Source organism: Pimephales promelas, chromosome 14 (assembly GCF_988280905.1).
Source record: "Pimephales promelas chromosome 14, fPimPro1.hap1.1, whole genome shotgun sequence".
NCBI classification, from domain to species: domain Eukaryota; kingdom Metazoa; phylum Chordata; class Actinopteri; order Cypriniformes; family Leuciscidae; genus Pimephales; species Pimephales promelas.
In genome coordinates, this window is record NC_142782.1 from 8,935,991 (window position 1) to 8,954,727 (window position 18,737).

The 18,737-nt window shown below is 42.2% G+C and overlaps 1 protein-coding gene across 1 annotated transcript in view; it reads left to right on the plus strand.

The window, feature by feature from the left end:
* mtor (mechanistic target of rapamycin kinase) overlaps positions 1 to 18,737 on the plus strand; it is a 277,311-nt gene that overhangs the window by 221,810 nt on the left and 36,764 nt on the right. Inside the window, exon 48 of the mRNA XM_039678643.2 lies at positions 12,822 to 12,969. Within this exon, the coding sequence (XP_039534577.1) occupies positions 12,822 to 12,969 (148 nt within the window). The remainder of the gene's footprint in view (positions 1 to 12,821; positions 12,970 to 18,737) is intronic.

Sequence of the window (18,737 nt, forward strand, 5' to 3'; positions counted from 1 at the left end):
AATCGAGGGTGAGGGACGTACTGTAAGAGGACGGCGCGAGGCCGGTGGTGTGAGTGATGATAATGAATGACTCCTGTGAGACGCACGCCGGTCTCTCGTCTCTCACGGAGGAGCGATGACGGCAGATTGAGAGAGAAACAGGCCTGATTTTATGTTGTGTTTTGTTTCTGTGTGTAACGTTACAGCAGTCGTCAATGAGGGGCTCCTGGCTTATACTTTCGTTTTGTATTTGTTCATTTTACTATTAAAATGTTTAAATGTTCGCTGGTTCCCGCCTTCTTCTTCCCACAACAACAAATCCCCGTTAACGTTACATTGGCATACTCATTAGTGAATTACTCCTTGTTTGTTTTTATTTCAATATGGTGAATTACTGCATGATACCTGGATGTTCAGTCAGGCGAAACTAGGATGGTTCACATCACAACACAAACATGCTCGTCTGATTCAGAGATTTCGTTCAGGAGAAATTGCCATCGTTGAAATTCTCTGCAGCAGACGGACATGCACCAGCAGTCCGCCAAGCTCGAGCCAGTCCGGGCTCTTCGACCGCGACAGGCTGCCGCCTCCGGTTCCTCCATCACCCTCAGCTGCTCTTCACTATACTGCGGCTCGTAAAGATAGCCACGAACATCAGATTTGAGCAGCAGAATTTTAAAATCCTCTTCTTTCATATCATGTTTAGCAGGGGCGTAGCAATCATTTCAAAAGTGAGGGGGACAGAATGTCAAGCATTATACCTTTTTTTTTTACAATTGCATACTGCATTTATATTGAATGGTAACACTTTACAATAAGGTTTCATTAGTTATCTATCTATCTATCTATCTATCTATCTATCTGTCTATCTGTCTGTCTCTCTATCTATCTATCTATCTGTCTGTCTGTCTGTCTGTCTGTCTGTCTGTCTGTCTGTCTGTCTGTTTTACTTAACCAAAACTGTCTTTCATATTGAAAACATTCAAACTTCATGCTTTTAAAACTTCTTCAAACTTTCTGGTAGGCTTTTTAAAAAAAACTTAACGTTTGTCTACAAACTTTTTTAATCAAATTGTAAAGTGTTACCTTATTATATGGTAAACATCATGTACACATGTTACAAGTACAACACTGCATGATTCAAGCAAATAAGTTAGATAATGGCAGAAAATTAGGCAAAGTTATTCATCAATGACAATGAGCAACCAAATTCGGATACCACATTACAACTTACAGTCCTTGACTTTTTTGCGAAAAAAAGTGTGAAGTGTTTTTCGGCGTTTTGAATTCCTTTCGACCTTCGACGATGGATTCAGTGCGGGTGCGAGCACGGGCGTGTGGTGATGCACGAGCGCGAGTGACTGATTACCATGGGAACGTGAAAGTCACGTGTAGATACAGTAGATAGGCGATCTTTTCTCTTTGAATTTTAAATCTGTATCTATAAATACACATTGGCTCGCGAAAACCTCAACATGTCGTGAACACTTCCCCTATGAAAAAGTGTGGGGGACAAATTTACATTTTATAAAATGTGGGGGGGACACGTCCCCCGCGTCCCCCGCGTAATCTACGCCCTTGATGTTTAGTTTCTTCCATCATTATCATACTTCCTAGCTCTACAGCGCTTGTTAGCTTAGCTTCCAAATAAGATGGCTGATATTGATTTTAGTCTGCAAGTGAATTCAACCCACATGCTTGAATAATAATGAGCTAATGTTTGTAGTCTCTACACTTTTTAATGAATGTGACTTCCTGGTTATTATGACGCAAAATTACGATTTTTACGTAATAAGCATAATAAGCAAAACTTGTTTGCTGTTGATTTGTTGGTTTGGTCTTTTTTTTTTATTCACTAAATCTTTTTGTTTCACTAAGAAAAAAATGAAATATATGTTTCCAATCAAAATTATTGAACATCTTGACAAGACATTCTGGTTTTGTAAAAAAAAAAAAAAAAAAAAAAAGAATTACTTAAGTCACCTAAACCATCATAGAATGTTTATTCATACACATTTGATGGAATCTGAGAATGTAAAGTTGAGATACTAAGTTCAAATGAAAAAAAAAAATTGGTTTTAAACATAGCATATCAAAAATATTCTACTATAAAAGTTTTTTTAGAGAGAATAGTTTACTCAATAGTTAATAGTTTTATGCTTCAGATAAGTTCTTTACTGTGTGACGCAACTCTTGGCCGCTGAATCCGACGTCTCTAAAGCCCCTTTCACACAGCGAGTTAATCCCAGGAAATTGCCGGCAAATTGCCAGAACGCCTTCTGTGTGAACGCAAACACGACCTGGGATTGCTTCTGGGATTGATCCCAGGTTGGGGACCTAGTAACATTGCCGTAATCAGTCCCGGAACGCGCGCTGTGTGAACAAAAGCCAGGACCAATGCCGTAAAGGGTGTGTCTTTAGTGATGACGCTCGTGCCATCGCGCGACTCTGTTGCTCTTAGAAGAAAGTTTGTGTTCGTCATCAACAAAGAAAGGACGAACAAATACCTGCAAACTAGGGCTGCACGTTTTCAAGTTTTTCATTAACCGCTAACCGAGACCCTTTCGGTTAATACTCGGTTAACTTATAGTGTGCGCGCCGCAACCTCGAGATACAGAGTTAATTTTTAACACCTTTAAACAAAATTAATTTATAGAAATAAAACGCAGTGGTAAGTTAAGAGCAGTTAAAGTAGGCGCGTTTCCATCACCCTTCAAACTGAAATTGCCAATTGAAAATACGCACATTGGCAACACGTCCGTGTCCGCAAATAATAATAATAATAATTATCATTATTGTAACATTTTATAGGCTGCATATGTAGAAGACGCTTTTATCCAAAAAAGGAGCAAAGCACAAATAAACACAATATTTTGACGCATATCCAGTGTGTGTGCTTAGTGTGGAGGCTGCGAGACGCCCCATGTGAACACTTGCAGTTTCATTGTAGTTCTTTCAGTGGAAACCACTTAAAATACTCTTTCATTTCTGGTCATACAGAAAATAATAATACATTATTCGCAAATACATTTATTTGCATAAACTCACAATAACAAGAAAACGTTGTGCTTTAACAAACAGGCGCGCTTCATGATTTCCGTGAACTGAAGCGCGAGAACTGAAACAGCCGCATTCGAATTTGCTCGTTTTAAATTTGACATTTAAAGTCTGAGTAGACTAAAGCTTTAAATGTCCAATTTAAAACGAACAAATTCGAATCAAAAGCCAATATCTTCTGACTATGTAATTATGTAGCTTAGCTAATTATGTATTTCTCTCTAAAGGTGCATCCGGGGATGGAGATTTGTTTTTAGGAGAAACTGATTTAGAAAACAATAATTTATTAATAAACAATTAATGCCTCGTTATTTTATATTATTTTTTCAGACACATTTTATCAGACACATTTATTATATCTTATAAATCATCTATAAATCCCCTTTCTGTAGGCTGTGATTACGGCTCTTCTCATTCAGCACTGCGTGGGGAAAATATAATTTCCAGGTTCTAATTTGGCCTCAGAAAACCAGTAAAAATCTTTTTTTTTTTCCATATTCATTTGTCAAATATTTTAAATGTTTAAAGGGGCAAAAAAAATCAAACAAATATCTGAAAATTCGTCGATATATAGCCTATATATTTTTGCGCAGAATTTGACCTAGTCCTACAGTTCAAATGAACATTTTGTTGTTAAACTCTGCGTTTTACAAAATACAACAACCGTTTATTTTTCGTTTTGCAATTAGGCCTACGGATTAAATAAGGGGAAACGAATGAACACAACAGTACACTGACCGTTCAACCCGGTATCACATATACGAGGCAGAGTTCTTTTTTAAAATTCATAAAAGATAGGAGGAATAGCCTACTAGACAAAACCTCAAAGAAATGCCACAATCAAGGCCGCGGAGCAGAAATGAGGGAGAAACACACAGAAACTCTGCGACTTTCCCTGCCATTAATGCTTGGATGACACACCACGTCTCCTTCCATAAATAATAATAATGTCTAGGGCTTAAGGAACCGGGTTGTAGAGTGTGCCACAAAACCTCGACAACCCACTTCCACTGGATAAACCTGGACTCTCCATCCTCGCTGTTCTGCTTCAGTTGCCAGATGAGCATACCGCAGTTTCTTCCTCTCATATGCCTCATCTACCGCATTCTCCCATGGCACTGTAAACTCTATCATTTGAACAATGCGTGCTGATCCAGACCACAAAACAATATTTGTTCGTAGGTTTGTGGTGGCAATCTCAGGTGGAAAAATAAGCCGTTGATCAAGATCTGTCCGCATCTTCCAGTCCCTAGCAGCTTCCAGTTGTTCAGGGCGAGAATTGGTGTTAACTTTTCTTGGTGGTTGCACGCCTGGGCGGAGAAATATTGTTTTCTGCGTATAATGCTTTGCTAGACAAGGCGGAAACTTATTGGTCATACTACACTTGCCTTCCAATGCTAAAGCCAGACATTGCAGTAGTTGGTCATGGCGCCAAGTGAACCAACCTTGGCTAAGAGCCACCTTACATCCTGTCAAAATGTGCCTTAATGTGGCAGGTGATTAACACAAAGGACAAGAGGGATCCTCTCCTACCCAAAGGTTTAGGTTCTGCGGTGATGGGAGAACATCATATGTTGACCTCATAAGGAAACTGATCCTACACTCTTCCATTGACCAAAGGTCTTGCCAGCCCATCTTGCGTTGTTCCACTCTCTCCCATCTCATCCACTCTCCCTGCTTATCCTGGGAAATGGCCTTTATATACCTCATCTTCTCCACCTGCTTTCGCACCTCATTGACTACCAGCTTCCTCCTTTGAGCTGGACCTGCCTTGTGCCATTTAGGAGGAGCTAAACTGAGCCCAAAACCCGCTCTTCCATGTTGTACCTGTCCCCAATATCCCCAATTTAAAGGGCAGCCTTTGCCTCTACTACAGATTTCTTTGCTGACCACTTTCTACCAGTTTTTAACACAGGTGCTGCCTCCCTTACACATTTGTCGCATGACTCTACTAAGGTCATTTCTAGTCTGACCTTGGCACATTTAAACTCCTCGGTTAAAGCAGAGACTGACCGCTGCAATATTCCTTTACTATAAAGTCCCACTCTGCTGAGGCAGCGTGGAACTCCCAACCATTTCCTGATGTATGAACTTATCAACGCTTCCAGCTTATCCACTGTTGTCAAAGAAACGTCGTACACGGTCAGTGGCCACAGCAACCTCGGCAGTAGACCAAACTGAAAGCACCAGAGTTTTAGTTTGCCAGGCAGAGCACAGCTGTTTATACTCTTCAACCCTTCCACTGCTTGTCGTCTAACTTCTCCCACTCAGACTGTGTCCTTTAAATCGCCATCGTACAAAACTCTTCACTGGCTTCTCAGATAGATAGATTATATTTATATATTTTTTATTCTAAAATTTTTATATATTTAATTTTAAGAATTTTTTATTTTATTTCTTTCAATAAAAAAAGTTATTTAATGTCATTCACCATCGTTATGTTTTTAGTTTTAGTTTACGTTTTTTTATTTTTTATTTTTTATTTTTTTTGCTTCAGGCACCATTTAGGCACCGGTACCGTTTTAAAAGTATCGATTTGGTACCGGTATCGCAAAAAAAGACAAACGATACCCAACCCTAGTCATGTGGCACCGCAGCTTTGCTTGGGGTTCAGGAGAGATCGTGGACACTGACATGGTAGTGATAGGACCGTCCGTTTCAGCTACCCTTAGAAGGTGACGGCAGACATACTAAATTTCCCATAGGAGTGAGGGAAAGTGTGTGTGTGTGTGTGTTTCTGTGACTGCATTCCAGTACTAGGGTTGCATTAGTTAGTGCACTGCACACCCAGAGCTGGAAGGACATCTGGTGTGCACCCTATTCTAAATAAATATGTGGATGATCTATGTGGTAACTGTGGTGACCCTTAAAGGGAGCAGCCAAACGTGAGAGAAAGAGTGTAAGGTCATATATGATTAAAAACTTAAATTTAGTTCCCTTTCAGTCGTTCACATTCGACATAGTCGACGTCGACTGAATGTGAACACGCCAGGGAGCCTTGGAGCCTTACTACCTACTGGCGAAGGACGCAATGCAGCCGCTCCCTCCAGCCGATATGAAGGCCGGCTTCTATACTTCATTGTATAATAGAGAGGTGGGTCATGTGGCACCGCAGCAGATGGCTTTGCTTGGGGTTCACATGGTAGCGAAGCTACCCATAGAAGGGTAGCTTCCGTTTCAGCTACCCATAGAAGGTGATAGCTACCCATCCGTCCGTTTCAGCTACCCATAGAAGGTGACAGCGGTTCCTTGATAGGTCTTACTGTTAGACTGGATTATGTGGCTGTTGGGTTGACAGACCTTTCCAGAAACCATAACCAGTTTGTTAAACCTACAGGTCGTCTCCATCCATACTGTCTGCCCAAGCTCCAGAAGTCAAAGGTGTCTGGCCGATTTGTCATGGCGGATCTTTTCTTTTTGTCTAAAGGCCAATTTATACTTCTGCGTCGAGGGTACGCCGTAGTGTACGGTGTTGGCTATGCACGTAGGCGACGCCGTTGTGAACATTTATACTTCTGTCTTCAGGTCTTGGTTGCTCTGCAGTACTGCTCCAAAACGTTAGTTGGCGGCGGAGGGTTTTAATGTTCCACTTAGGGGTGCAACGGTACAGATAGCCCACGGTACGGTCCGTACCTCGGTTTTTGGGCCACGGTCTCGGTTCGGTTTCGGTACATGTTTTGTGCAGAAAGAGACTGCTATTTCATCCCAAAAATATGTTTTATTTTTCTTATGAGCATAAACAGAATGTCACAGTAGGAAGAACATCAATGTGTATGGAATAAATTAACACTCTAGTCTGTACTGAACAACACTAAGCAATACAACCTCTTCAAATACCACTTATGATATACAAAATGTAAACGAGCACACTTTAAAATATTCGGTGGATCCCAATTCCAAACCTTGATAACTGGTAAATGAAGTGATCAATGTGAAAGAAAAAGTGCACTTTTACCTTTAACAAAAATTAGCTTGTGGTTTGAATAAAAAGAGCAGAGCAAAATAATATAATAAAAAAAAATACTGCATTCAGGATACAAAGTGCAATGTTACTAATCCACTTTTGAGAGATTCTTGTGCAAAAATTTACTGCAGTCAAACATTTGACTGGGTTTGCGTTATGCATCCACTATGTGCTGGGAATGTAGAGAGTAGGCTACGGAGCCGGAGGTGAGGCATTTATTTAGTAAGCGTGAGCGCGCTGGGGCGGGCACGTAACTTACATTCGCAGCCTGACTCATATTATTCAATGTGCGGCGGCTCACTAACAACAGTTGGCTGTTTTGAATGAGACGACCCGTGTGAACGGGGAGCGCTTTATGAACATCTATGTCGCGCGAGCAGCGCCGGTCTCTTCGTGTGTCTGTTAGAGTGAGCGCTCGTGAGCGACACACACATAACCTGATTTATACGAGGTTGAACTGGCCGTGTGACAAAGCGGGCATAAACTGGACACGAGCGCGAGTTCGCGGGCGAATTTAATCCATATATGATATGGATCTAATTGATCCATAGTAAGGCGCTCCGAAATATAAGGCACACTGTTGTTTTTTGGGAAGATTAAAGGCTTTTAAGTGCGCCTTTTATAGTGCGGAAAATACGGTTAAAGGATCAGCACGAACTCTATGGCAGAACCGAAGTCCCGCGGGACACGAGGTTAGATTGTCCCGTGCAGGGCTGACCGAACGGTCCGGGATTTTACCGTGTACCGTTGCATCCCTAGTTCCACTGTCTTTAGATAGTTAGGCTAGGTTACTACAAGCAATAGCGACTGAGAGAGAGCTGATCATGTTGGAGTTGGAGCTTATTGAGGTGGAAAAACAGTTAATTTTAGTGAAATTACTAAAACCGAAAGGCAGAAATGAGTGAAGACGTCGGAGGAGATGGTACATGTGGAAATGTGTGAGAAGGTACATGCGGTAATGCGTAGGAGGATATGCGATGCTACCAAGCCGACCAATCACCGATCTTGCGGTCTGCGTTGTCGCGACGTGTAGTTACATTTTTAAAGAGATGCGCATCAGGCTACGGCGAAGGGTACGCGGTAGGGCTGGGCGATATGACGATATATATCATTACCACGGTAGAAAACGTCAGTCGTAACAGATTTTTTATTCCGTGTATACCGTGAAATGTAAATAAGTGGGCGTGGTTAACTCCCGTGCAGCGCGCGTGAGACTGATGCTGAGATTTGTCAAAGAAATATGGAGAAAGCAGACCAAGAGGATCCACAAAGGAATTACGTTTTCTAAAGGGTTGTTGTTAACGTGATATGTTCGGGGGGAAAGGCAGCCGTCAACTTGAGCAGAGCAGCAGCACCCTGGCTACAGTTTAGAGGAGTGCACGTTCGCAATGGGGAAAGCATGAAGTTACTTGATAACAACATTTCATAGGCTATATCAATATCATTACGAATAGAAATAACCTTAAATAATGTATAGTTATCCACATCTTTCCTTCTCTTATGTATAGTTACTTTTTAAACATGAAAATGATTCAGCATGAATGAACATCCTGCTTGTTAAAACGAATATATAATCCTGTTTCTGAAGCAAAATTGCTAAATATGCAGCGCGAGTTATATATTTTTTTAACTGCAAACAATTTCCCACTGAACCAGTTGATAAAATCTTCCTTTGGTTCGATCCATAATTACAACTTGACTCTCAAATCAATCGATCGCATTTTGTTGATGCAAAAGACGGGTGCGTGCACATGCACTGAGAGGGAGCGCGCGGCGTTCACCGGGCTATGGACTAATAATGACGCACTGTTATAAGGTGTGTATAATTTAAACTACTTAGTCAACACTAACAGTAGCTGCTGTTTGGTTTTCATATTGCTGCTCTCCTTCTAGTCACTTCTGAACTTGATGAACTTGACACTTCTGAACTCCTCTTGATTAAAGCTCAGGGTGACGGGTTGCCAGATATCACAAAAAAGCAAAACAAGTGCTTATAAATGCAGTATAATAAGCACATGTGGTAAAAAATATATTATAATTATATTATAAACTGATTGCAATGCATGAAATTGAAAAATTATTTAAAGTTGAAATGCACCTATGAGTTGTATTTAATATCAATCTGTTGTGGGAAGTTCATCTAAAAGTTGATGAGTGTTTTTTGTTTACTATATTTTGCTATAAATATACTTTACCAAATAAATAATTTACCAAATAAAATAAAAATATAAAACAAGGTGACATAGTTTTCATTTCTAAAGTATTTGGGTTTATTTATTATACAAAGCCCTTTTTGTCTTTTTTTTTTTGAGGATAACTATATAAATAACTATATCGTGAAATATATCGTTACCGTGAAATAAAATTAGTCATATCGTGAAACACAATTTTGGTCATATCGCCCACCCCTAGTACGCGGTATGTGCGTATGCTACGCCGTACCTACCACGCGCAGAAGTATAAATTGGCCTTACGTTGTCTAAGTGTGAACAAAGGAGCCCTGAACATCAGCCTTAACTCTCAGCATGACCTGGGATGGCACCATGAAATCAGAGTCCTGGTGAGTAGTGACAGTAAACATTGCGTTGGAGAAGGCATGCCATCCCTGGTGTTGCGCAAGTTGAGCAAGGCTCTTGAATTTTCTACTTGAAAATGATCTTGTAATGTTGCATTGAGCTTTAGAGCATTGCACGGAGCACATCTGGAAACTTATCTTTCAATGTCACTGTATACTGAAGGCCAGAACATGGTTTCATGTGCCCTTCACTTTAGTGGACTGAATGCCAGGATGACATTGATGAATTTTTGGCAAGTAAGTATTTCTGGGGAGTGAGGGAATACATACCTCTGACCACGCAGAATCAATCCATTTTCCATGTCAATGCATCTCTCATAGCTTAAAACATGCAGATGTAATGTGGAATTTCCTTGTATGAGCCAGGCCACCCGGTAAGAATGGTGTCTACAAGGCTGACGGAGGGGGAGAGATGTTATCTCACTTTAACAATTTATTAATGATGTATGAATAATTGGTCATGCCAAGAAACCTCTGCAAACCATGTTTGCCCTCTGGGGAAGGGTTTCCTTGGTTTTGTCTGGGTCAGGCTTAACACTTTTTATCTGTGAGAAAGTGGCCCACATATGGTGCCTCAGAGACCCTAAAGCTTCATCTTGTCAGGATCAGCTGTAAATCCGGTTCTGACACACATTTAAGAGGTTTGTTGTGTTCCTCTACAGAAGAGACCCAGATCAAGATGTCATCTATGCCTATTTCATGTTAAGAAAAGAGCTCTTTCTTGCATCTTCTAGTTTCAATGATTCCATATCCAGTGGGATTTACCAGAATTCACAGCTTGCATCTAGAATGCTGAATGAAGACCTTTGCCTGTGGCATATCAACGATTACTTGCTCTACAGTCTTTAATGGGTAATGAGGCATCAAGAGAGCCTTGTTAAGATGTATGGGGAGTAGCTTCTTCCACTGCCAAAGTTATTTCTAGTCTGGCCATCCTTTCCAACTCTTGGGAAACTTTTGTGTTCTCAACGTTCTATTTTCATATCTATTGGTGATCCTCACTTTCCACTTAATTTATGATTTAATTGAATTTTTTCATTCTTTCTTTCATCAGGTTTTTACATCATGATATTCTGTCTATGCATGTCTGTTTATTATCATGTTCCGTTCCGGCAAGCAGATCTCATACAATTTCTTAACACAACAGGATCATCTTTGTCCTCACCCACTTACCATCCTCCCAGTCTCTTCCCCCCATTTTTCATTTTAAAACGTATGGGTCCCATCCATCAGAATCAGAACGAGCTTTATTTGCCAAGTAGGTTTACACACAAGGAATTTGTCTTAGTAGCAGGTACTTCCAGTGCAGAAGAAAGTACAGACATCATGCAGACAAACATGATAGAGCAGGCATACAAATGAATTACACAGTAAAAATGAAATCAAAAAAATAATATAATAAACAAAAATAATGCAATATAGTAGAGAAATTTAAGGTTGGGCAAGGGAACCAATAATCTTGTCAACCATCCTACATCTATGGATTTGTGCGACACACATATTCTACATTAAACAAATTGCCAAAATGTGATAAATTCTCATGATACTTTAGAGAATTTATGATGCTAGTCGCATGGTCAAGATTTTTACTAACTGTAGCAGCAAAGCACCAGCAAAGCACCCCTATAACAAGACTTGACCCACCTCCATGTTTGACCTTGGGGATGGTTTTCTTATAATCATAAGCCATTACTTTTTTGTGCCAGACATATTTCTTTATTTTTGGTCCATCATTTTTTAGTTTGGTCTCGTCATTCTGGTACGCAAGATCATGTGATGGCACACTACAGCTTAACATAGAAGTACCAGTGCATACTGGTTCGCCAGAGCACTGAAAATGATGCTGCAATCTGTGTCTCTAGGAACTTTTAATGTCTTGGAATGTTTTTATAGCCATAGCCTTTTTGATGTAATAAAACAACTTTTCTCTTAGCTTTTGTGAGAGCTCTTTTGTCTTGGTCATATTTGCTGCTCAACATCAGCACTAAATTGAAACAATTTAAAATGCATTTGTCACAACTTAAAGCTGCAGTCCGTAGTTTTTCCTCTTTGTCACCATCTCTGTTCGAAATCTGCAATTGCAGTTATTCGCAGAATTATCCACTTTATGTGGGTTGTGCCTCGGCTCTAGCTTTACGTTGTCATACTCAGATTCTAGTCAAAATATGAGTCTGATACTGCTCCATTGGGCTAAGATTATGGGGCGTGTTTCAACCAACCTAGGAAAGAAAATGCCTCTGCACTCAATTGGATGACTATTACAACTAACTTACAACCTACAACTAATCAGAGCAACTTGATTAAGTGACGTATGTTGAATCCCATAGGAAGGACAGCAAAAACATCTTCCCTATCGGCAAATGCCTTGATCGCTGTTCTCTGTTTCTCTGAATGTGCTGTCAATGTCTTCTATAACAGACGCGATGGCGGAATCTACACATCTCAATTCTCCACAGATTCTACTTTTTGGAAATATTACCAACCGAAGAATTTTCACTGGAAAATGTCATCTGAACAAGTAACATCCACTTTTGTTCTGACCAACTAAGGGGGGACAAAAAGCATTGCAGTAAATCGAGCTGATTAAATCTAACGATCGCCTATGTCTTACCTGTCCGGCAGAAAAAAAGTTGTCTCTGCATCCGCTTTGAACTCCTTCAAAACACAGAGTTCACGTCACCTTTCAAAAGACCTTTCGATGTTTATACTTGTTTTCGCATGGGTCCGGTTGCGGTCGCTTTTTTTTCTGTAGCCACTCTGAAGTCAGAAGTCTTTTGCATTTTACAACGGGTGGATCTCCAGTTGTCACTGGTGATGAACTGCATAACATAATGTTCCGATCCATTCTGACAGTAAATATTTTGTTCTCAGGTCTTTCCCATAGTGATGACTAAAGCAATTTGGCCTATTTATCACCATATATTTATTTTACCAGTAAACAGGAAATAATTTACAAGGACATAAAAACAAACATTATAAATGAAAACATACTTCAGATTTTTACTCAAAATATTTCTAGTGGTGCTAATAATTGTAGCACAAATTTAGGAGAAAAAACTTTTCACATTTGTTTGTTCTTAGATTTTCTGTCTAAACGGCCACATTTTCATAGCCCTTTATTTACCAAGGGTGCTTATATTTTTCATTGCTTTTTTAAAACTAATTAAAAAAATATCACCCAGCCCTTTAGTTAGGTTATGATGAGATAATGCTCATGTTTCCTCTAATGAATGTGTCTTTTCACAGTATTCAGCGCTATGCTGTGATCCCACTTTCCACCAACTCTGGTCTGATCGGCTGGGTTCCTCACTGTGACACGCTGCATGCACTTATTCGAGACTACCGAGAGAAGAAGAAGATCCTACTCAACATTGAACATCGCATTATGCTTAGGGTAAGACGTCTTAAGCAGAACAAAAACAGCTTCCTAATGTGACACCACATTTATTTGTGAAAAAAACCCTTTTCATTACAAAATAACAATTTTTTGCGATATTTGAAGTACCTACAGTATATAAAAAGTATGTGCTAAAGTTTAAATATTGTGTTCATAAGGATAAGATAAGGAATTCCCGCACACTATCATTACTTGCACTTTTCAATCAAGTTTATTCACACACAACGTTTCGCTCACACGACCTTCGTCAGGAGTATACAAAATGTTCAAAAACATCTCTTTTTAAATGCGCACATGACCACTCCACAGAACTCCATCTGTAAACAATTAAGCTCATTAGGAGTACATAATTAGCCCCACATCACAGACAACTACAAATTGTAATAGATTACAAAATTAGTTAAGATCACCCCGTAGATCAACAAGAAAAAAAAACACATTATTGTCAAACAATATCAAATTGTACTTCCAAACAATTGTAACAGTCAGGCTCCTTAGCCACCCAAACTCCTTGCAAATCCATAATAAAGAAGAGGGAGAAAAAAAATATATATATAATAATAATAAAACTAAATAAATAAATCAACACATCATTATCCAACAATATCAAGTTGTACTTCCAAACATTTGTAACAGTCAGGCTCCTTAGCCACTAAAACTCATAGCAAATACATGATAGAAAAAAAAAAAAATTAATTACAAAATCACTATAACATTACATTAAATAATGCTTCGTCCTTCATACCCTTAGGTGATAAAGTTTGAAGAGTGTAAATCCAGACCAACTCACCTCTCTGTAGGAGTGATTCTATGTCGCCCCCTCTAGGTGGCAAAGTCACTTTCTCAATCCCACAAAACCGTAAAGAAGTAACATCGTGATTCAAAGTTACAAAATGTGCCGAAACTGGATAATTCATATCTTTTCTTCTGATCGAACTTTTATGTTCACTAATTCTTTGTTTCAATTGTCGTGACGTTTTCCCCACATAGCCAATACCACACGGACAACGAATCAAATAAACCACATGAGTGGAAACACAAGTAATCACAGATTTAATTTTCTGCCAGTTCTAGGGTGACAGAAAAATGATGTTTTGAAAGTATTATTACACTGGGCGCAATTGCCACAACGATAGTTGCCCTTCTGTATAGGACTAAGTAGGCTCTGAGATGTACGAGGACTAGTACTCTGAAAACGAGCATGTACCAAGCTGTCTTTTAAATTCCTAGCACGTTTGTATACAATCAAAGGAGGATGTTTAAAAATATCACTCAACTCCGGATCAGATGACAGCTGTCACAGTCTGTCGTCTTCACCTGTTGTGTCCCGTCATCTGCACCACACTTCCCCGGATCCTTTTGTTCCTCTCCCGGACTCACTCCCCAATCAGCCACCTGTTCCTCGTCCTGTCATTATCATTTCCACCTGTGTTCACCTCATTTAGTCCTGATTCCCCTGTGTATTTAGTTCTCCCTCCTTCAGTCGGTGTTTGTCGGTCAATGTTGAATGTTACGCTGTGAAACCCTGTCCTCCTGCCTGTATTTTCGAATTAAATGTCTCTTTATCGAGATTCTGAACTCAGCCTGTTCTTCTGCCTGCACCCGCACCGTGACAGATTGACCGACCCAAAAAAGCAACATGGACGCCGTGATCTTCCGGGGGATCCTCTACCCGGTCCTGCGACCCCGGTTACGTCTCGTTCCCCGGAAGTCTGCGCTCACCGTCAGCCCTGTCGAGTCTGCGCTCACCGTCAGCCCTGTCGAGTCCGCGCTCACCGTCAGCCCTGCCGAGTCTGCGCTCACCGTCAGCCCTGTCGAGCCCGCGCTCACCGTCAGCCCTGCCGAGCCCGCGCTCACCGTCAGTCCTTTTGAGCCAGAACGCTCTTCACTGCTGGTTCCGTCCAGCCCTCCAGAGTCTGTATGCTCTTCACTGCTGGTTCCGTCCAGCCCTCCAGAGACTGTATGCTCTTCACTGCTGGTTCCGTCCAGCACTCCAGCGACTGTATGCTCTTCACTGCTGGTTCCGTCCAGCCCTCCAGAGACTGAAGGCTCTTCACTGCTGGTTCCGTCCAGCCCTCCAGAGTCTGTATGCTCTTCACTGCTGGTTCCGTCCAGCCCTCCAGAGACTGTATGCTCTTCACTGCTGGTTCCGTCCAGCCCTCCAGAGACTGTATGCTCTTCACTGCTGGTTCCGTCCAGCTCTCCAGAGACTGTATGCTCTTCACTGCTGGTTCCGTCCAGCCCTCCAGAGTCTGTATGCCCTACACTGCTGGTTCCAACCAGCCCCGTCCAAACCGTTCAGCCAGCGCCAGAGACCGTCCAGCCAGCGCCAGAGACCGTCCAGCCAGCGCCAGAGACCGTCCAGCCAGCGCCAGAGACCGTCCAGCCAGAGCCCGAGACCGTCCAGCCAGAGCCGGAGACCGTCCAGCCAGAGCCCGAGACCAGGATCTCACCCAGCCTCCCTCTCCCACCTCCTCCCGTCATGCATCCGTCAGCCCCTCCGTCTGCCAGCTCCCCTGACCCAGCTGGGTCGTTGGATCCCCGGCCTTCGCCTCACACCTCCTCCATCTGCACACTTCCTCGGCCCCCGGTCCCATTGGCTCCCCCGTGGCTCCTACCTCCCTCAGCTCCTCCATGGCCCCTCAGTCCACCAGCTCGGCCAGGCTCCCTCGACCCTCCGGACTCCCTTCGCTCCCTCGTCATCCTCCCTTCACCTTTGGACTTCATTCCTCTGGCTCCGCCCCGTCATGTCACCCCCCCGGTTCCGTCGGACTCCTCACTCCCTCCAGTCACCCGTCAGCCCTCACGCCCTCTGACCTCACTGTGTCCCTCCGTGCCCCTGTCATCACTTTGGTCACCTGAGCCTGCGGGGTCACCATGTTCCCTCAGTCCCTCATCAGCACCACATGTCGTCAGTCACTCAGCTTCACCTTGGTCTCCTCTCCCATCTGCTCCGCCCCTGTCAGTCGGCCCCCTGGTGTCGTCAGCCCCGCTTCCATCGGCTCCACCAGGGGTCCTCCCTCCATCTGCTCCGCCCTGGTCTCGCCCTCCATCTGCTCCGCCCTGGTCTCGCCCTCCATCTGCTCCGCCCTGGTCTCGCCCTCAGCCTGCTCCGCCCTGGTCTCGCCCTCAGCCTGCTCCGCCCTGGTCTCGCCCTCAGCCTGCTCCGCTCTGGCCACGTCCTCAGCCTGCTCCGCCCTGGCCTCGCCCTCAGCCTGCTCCGCCCTGGTCTCGCCCTCAGCCTGCTCCGCTCTGGCCACGTCCTCAGCCTGCTCCGCCCTGGCCACGCCCTCAGCCTGCTCCACCCTGGGGGGCTTCCTCTTCCTGACCACGCCCTTCAGCCTCCAGGGCGCCCACCCCCCCTCCCCATTGATGTTACGGCGTGAGGCCACGCCTACCGGGAGGGGGGAGTGATGTCACAGTCTGTCGTCTTCACCTGTTGTGTCCCGTCATCTGCACCACACTTCCCCGGATCCTTTTGTTCCTCTCCCGGACTCACTCCCCAATCAGCCACCTGTTCCTTGTCCTGTCATTATCATTTCCACCTGTGTTCACCTCATTTAGTCCTGATTCCCCTGTGTATTTAGTTCTCCCTCCTTCAGTCGGTGTTTGTCGGTCAATGTTGAATGTTACGCTGTGAAACCCTGTCCTCCTGCCTGTATTTTCGAATTAAATGTCTCTTTATCGAGATTCTGAACTCAGCCTGTTCTTCTGCCTGCACCCGCACCGTGACAACAGCAAATGCCAGTGTTTTTTAAAAATTGATTTAATCATAAAGGACTTAGGTGAATGTGTTGTAATACAGGAAAAAGAGTACTTTTTTGATTTTTTTTTTTTGTCTTTTTAAAGGCTGTATTGAATGCTTCCTCAACCCAATCTAAAGGGTAACCTCTGTTCAAAAAATTATTTTTCAGGATTTTAGATTTCTCAAAAAAGTCGGAGTCAGAATGACAAATTCTCCTCAATCTGTAGAACTGACTCTTAGGCAGTCCTTTTTTTAGAAAAATAGGATGAAAACTGGTAGCGAGTAACAGTGTGTTACGATCAGTCTCTTTAGTAAACAGAGTAGTAGTCAAACAACCTTCGTTCTTCTGTACCCACATATCAAGGAAGTACTTTAACAGAATTGATTTCAGAGGTGAATTCCAAATCATCAACCAAGTTGTTCAAAAATGTAACAAATTCTCGAGCATCCTCGTGATCACCCAAAAAAATACAAAATATATCGTCGATGTATCTGTACCATTTGATGATCTGTGAATAAAAAGGGTTATTCTCTGTATTAAATATATAACTTTCTTCAAAAAAACCCATAAATAGATTGGCATAGTTAGGGGCAAAGTTCGACCCCATTGCTGTCCCACTTATCTGAAGAAAAAAATCATTATCAAAACTAAAATAATTATATTTCAAAAGGTAGGAAGCCATCTGGATAATAAAGTCCGAAGGAGGGCTAGAGTCCTTGCGTAACGAAAGATAATGTCTGAGGGCAATAAGTCCTTTTTCATGCGAAATGTTAGTATATAAACTTGTTATGTCTAAAGTTAACAATACTGCACCTGTCATAAGTCAAGTCAAGTCACATTTATTTATATAGCGCTTTTCACAATACAGATTGTATCAAAGCAGCTTCACAGTGATAACATGTAAGTAGCACAACACAGATCAACAACATTGCTAAACACTAAATAAATAAATAACCCCAACTGAGCAAGCTCAAAGCAAGCCAAAAGCAAGGCGACAGTGGCAAGGAACCAAAACTCCATCAGATTGGATGGAGAAAAAACCTTGGGAGAACCCAGGCTCAGTCGGGGGCCAGTTCTCCTCTGGCTTACATTCATATTGTTTAAATATAAATATTAAATATAAATATTGTTTATGAATCAAACGGCGCCATAACATATCGCAGGCGTTGAGTCGTCTCATCACAGGCGTTGAGTCGTCTCATCACAGGCGTTGGGGCATCCGAAATCCCCGTGAGAGGCTGGACACAAAACTGGACCTGACGAACGCCATTTTTCTCGGGACAAGCGTCCCGAGATAACAGCAGAAAGGCAGATGGGAAATAATTAGCATAGCTGATGTTCATAATAATTTCCGTTATAACTCACAAACTCTCCGTAACCCGAACTCTCCGCAACCCAACCATACGCGCCGACCCGTTTGTCTAAAAGGCTGTCGAGCCCCACTGGTGCGTTAAGCAGTTTCAGTGGCAAACGGTTCCGTATGGCAGAAGGGCAACTATCGTTGTGGGAATTGCGCCCAGTGTAATAATACTTTCAAAACATCATTTTTCTGTCACCCTAGAACTGGCAGAAAATTAAATCTGTGATTACTTGTGTTTCCACTCATGTGGTTTATTTGATTCGTTGTCCGTGTGGTATTGGCTATGTGGGGAAAACGTCACGACAATTGAAACAAAGAATTAGTGAACATAAAAGTTCGATCAGAAGAAAAGATATGAATTATCCAGTTTCGGCACATTTTGTAACTTTGAATCACGATGTTACTTCTTTACGGATTTGTGGGATTGAGAAAGTGACTTTGCCACCTAGAGGGGGCGACATAGAATTACTCCTACAGAGACGTGAGTTGTTCTGGATTTTCACTCTTCAAACTTTATCACCTAAGGGTATGAATGACGAAGCATTATTTAATGTAATGTTATAGTGATTTTGTAATTATTATTTTTTTTTTCTCTATCATGTATTTGCTATGAGTTTTAGTGGCTAAGGAGCCTGACTGTTACAATTGTTTGGAAGTAC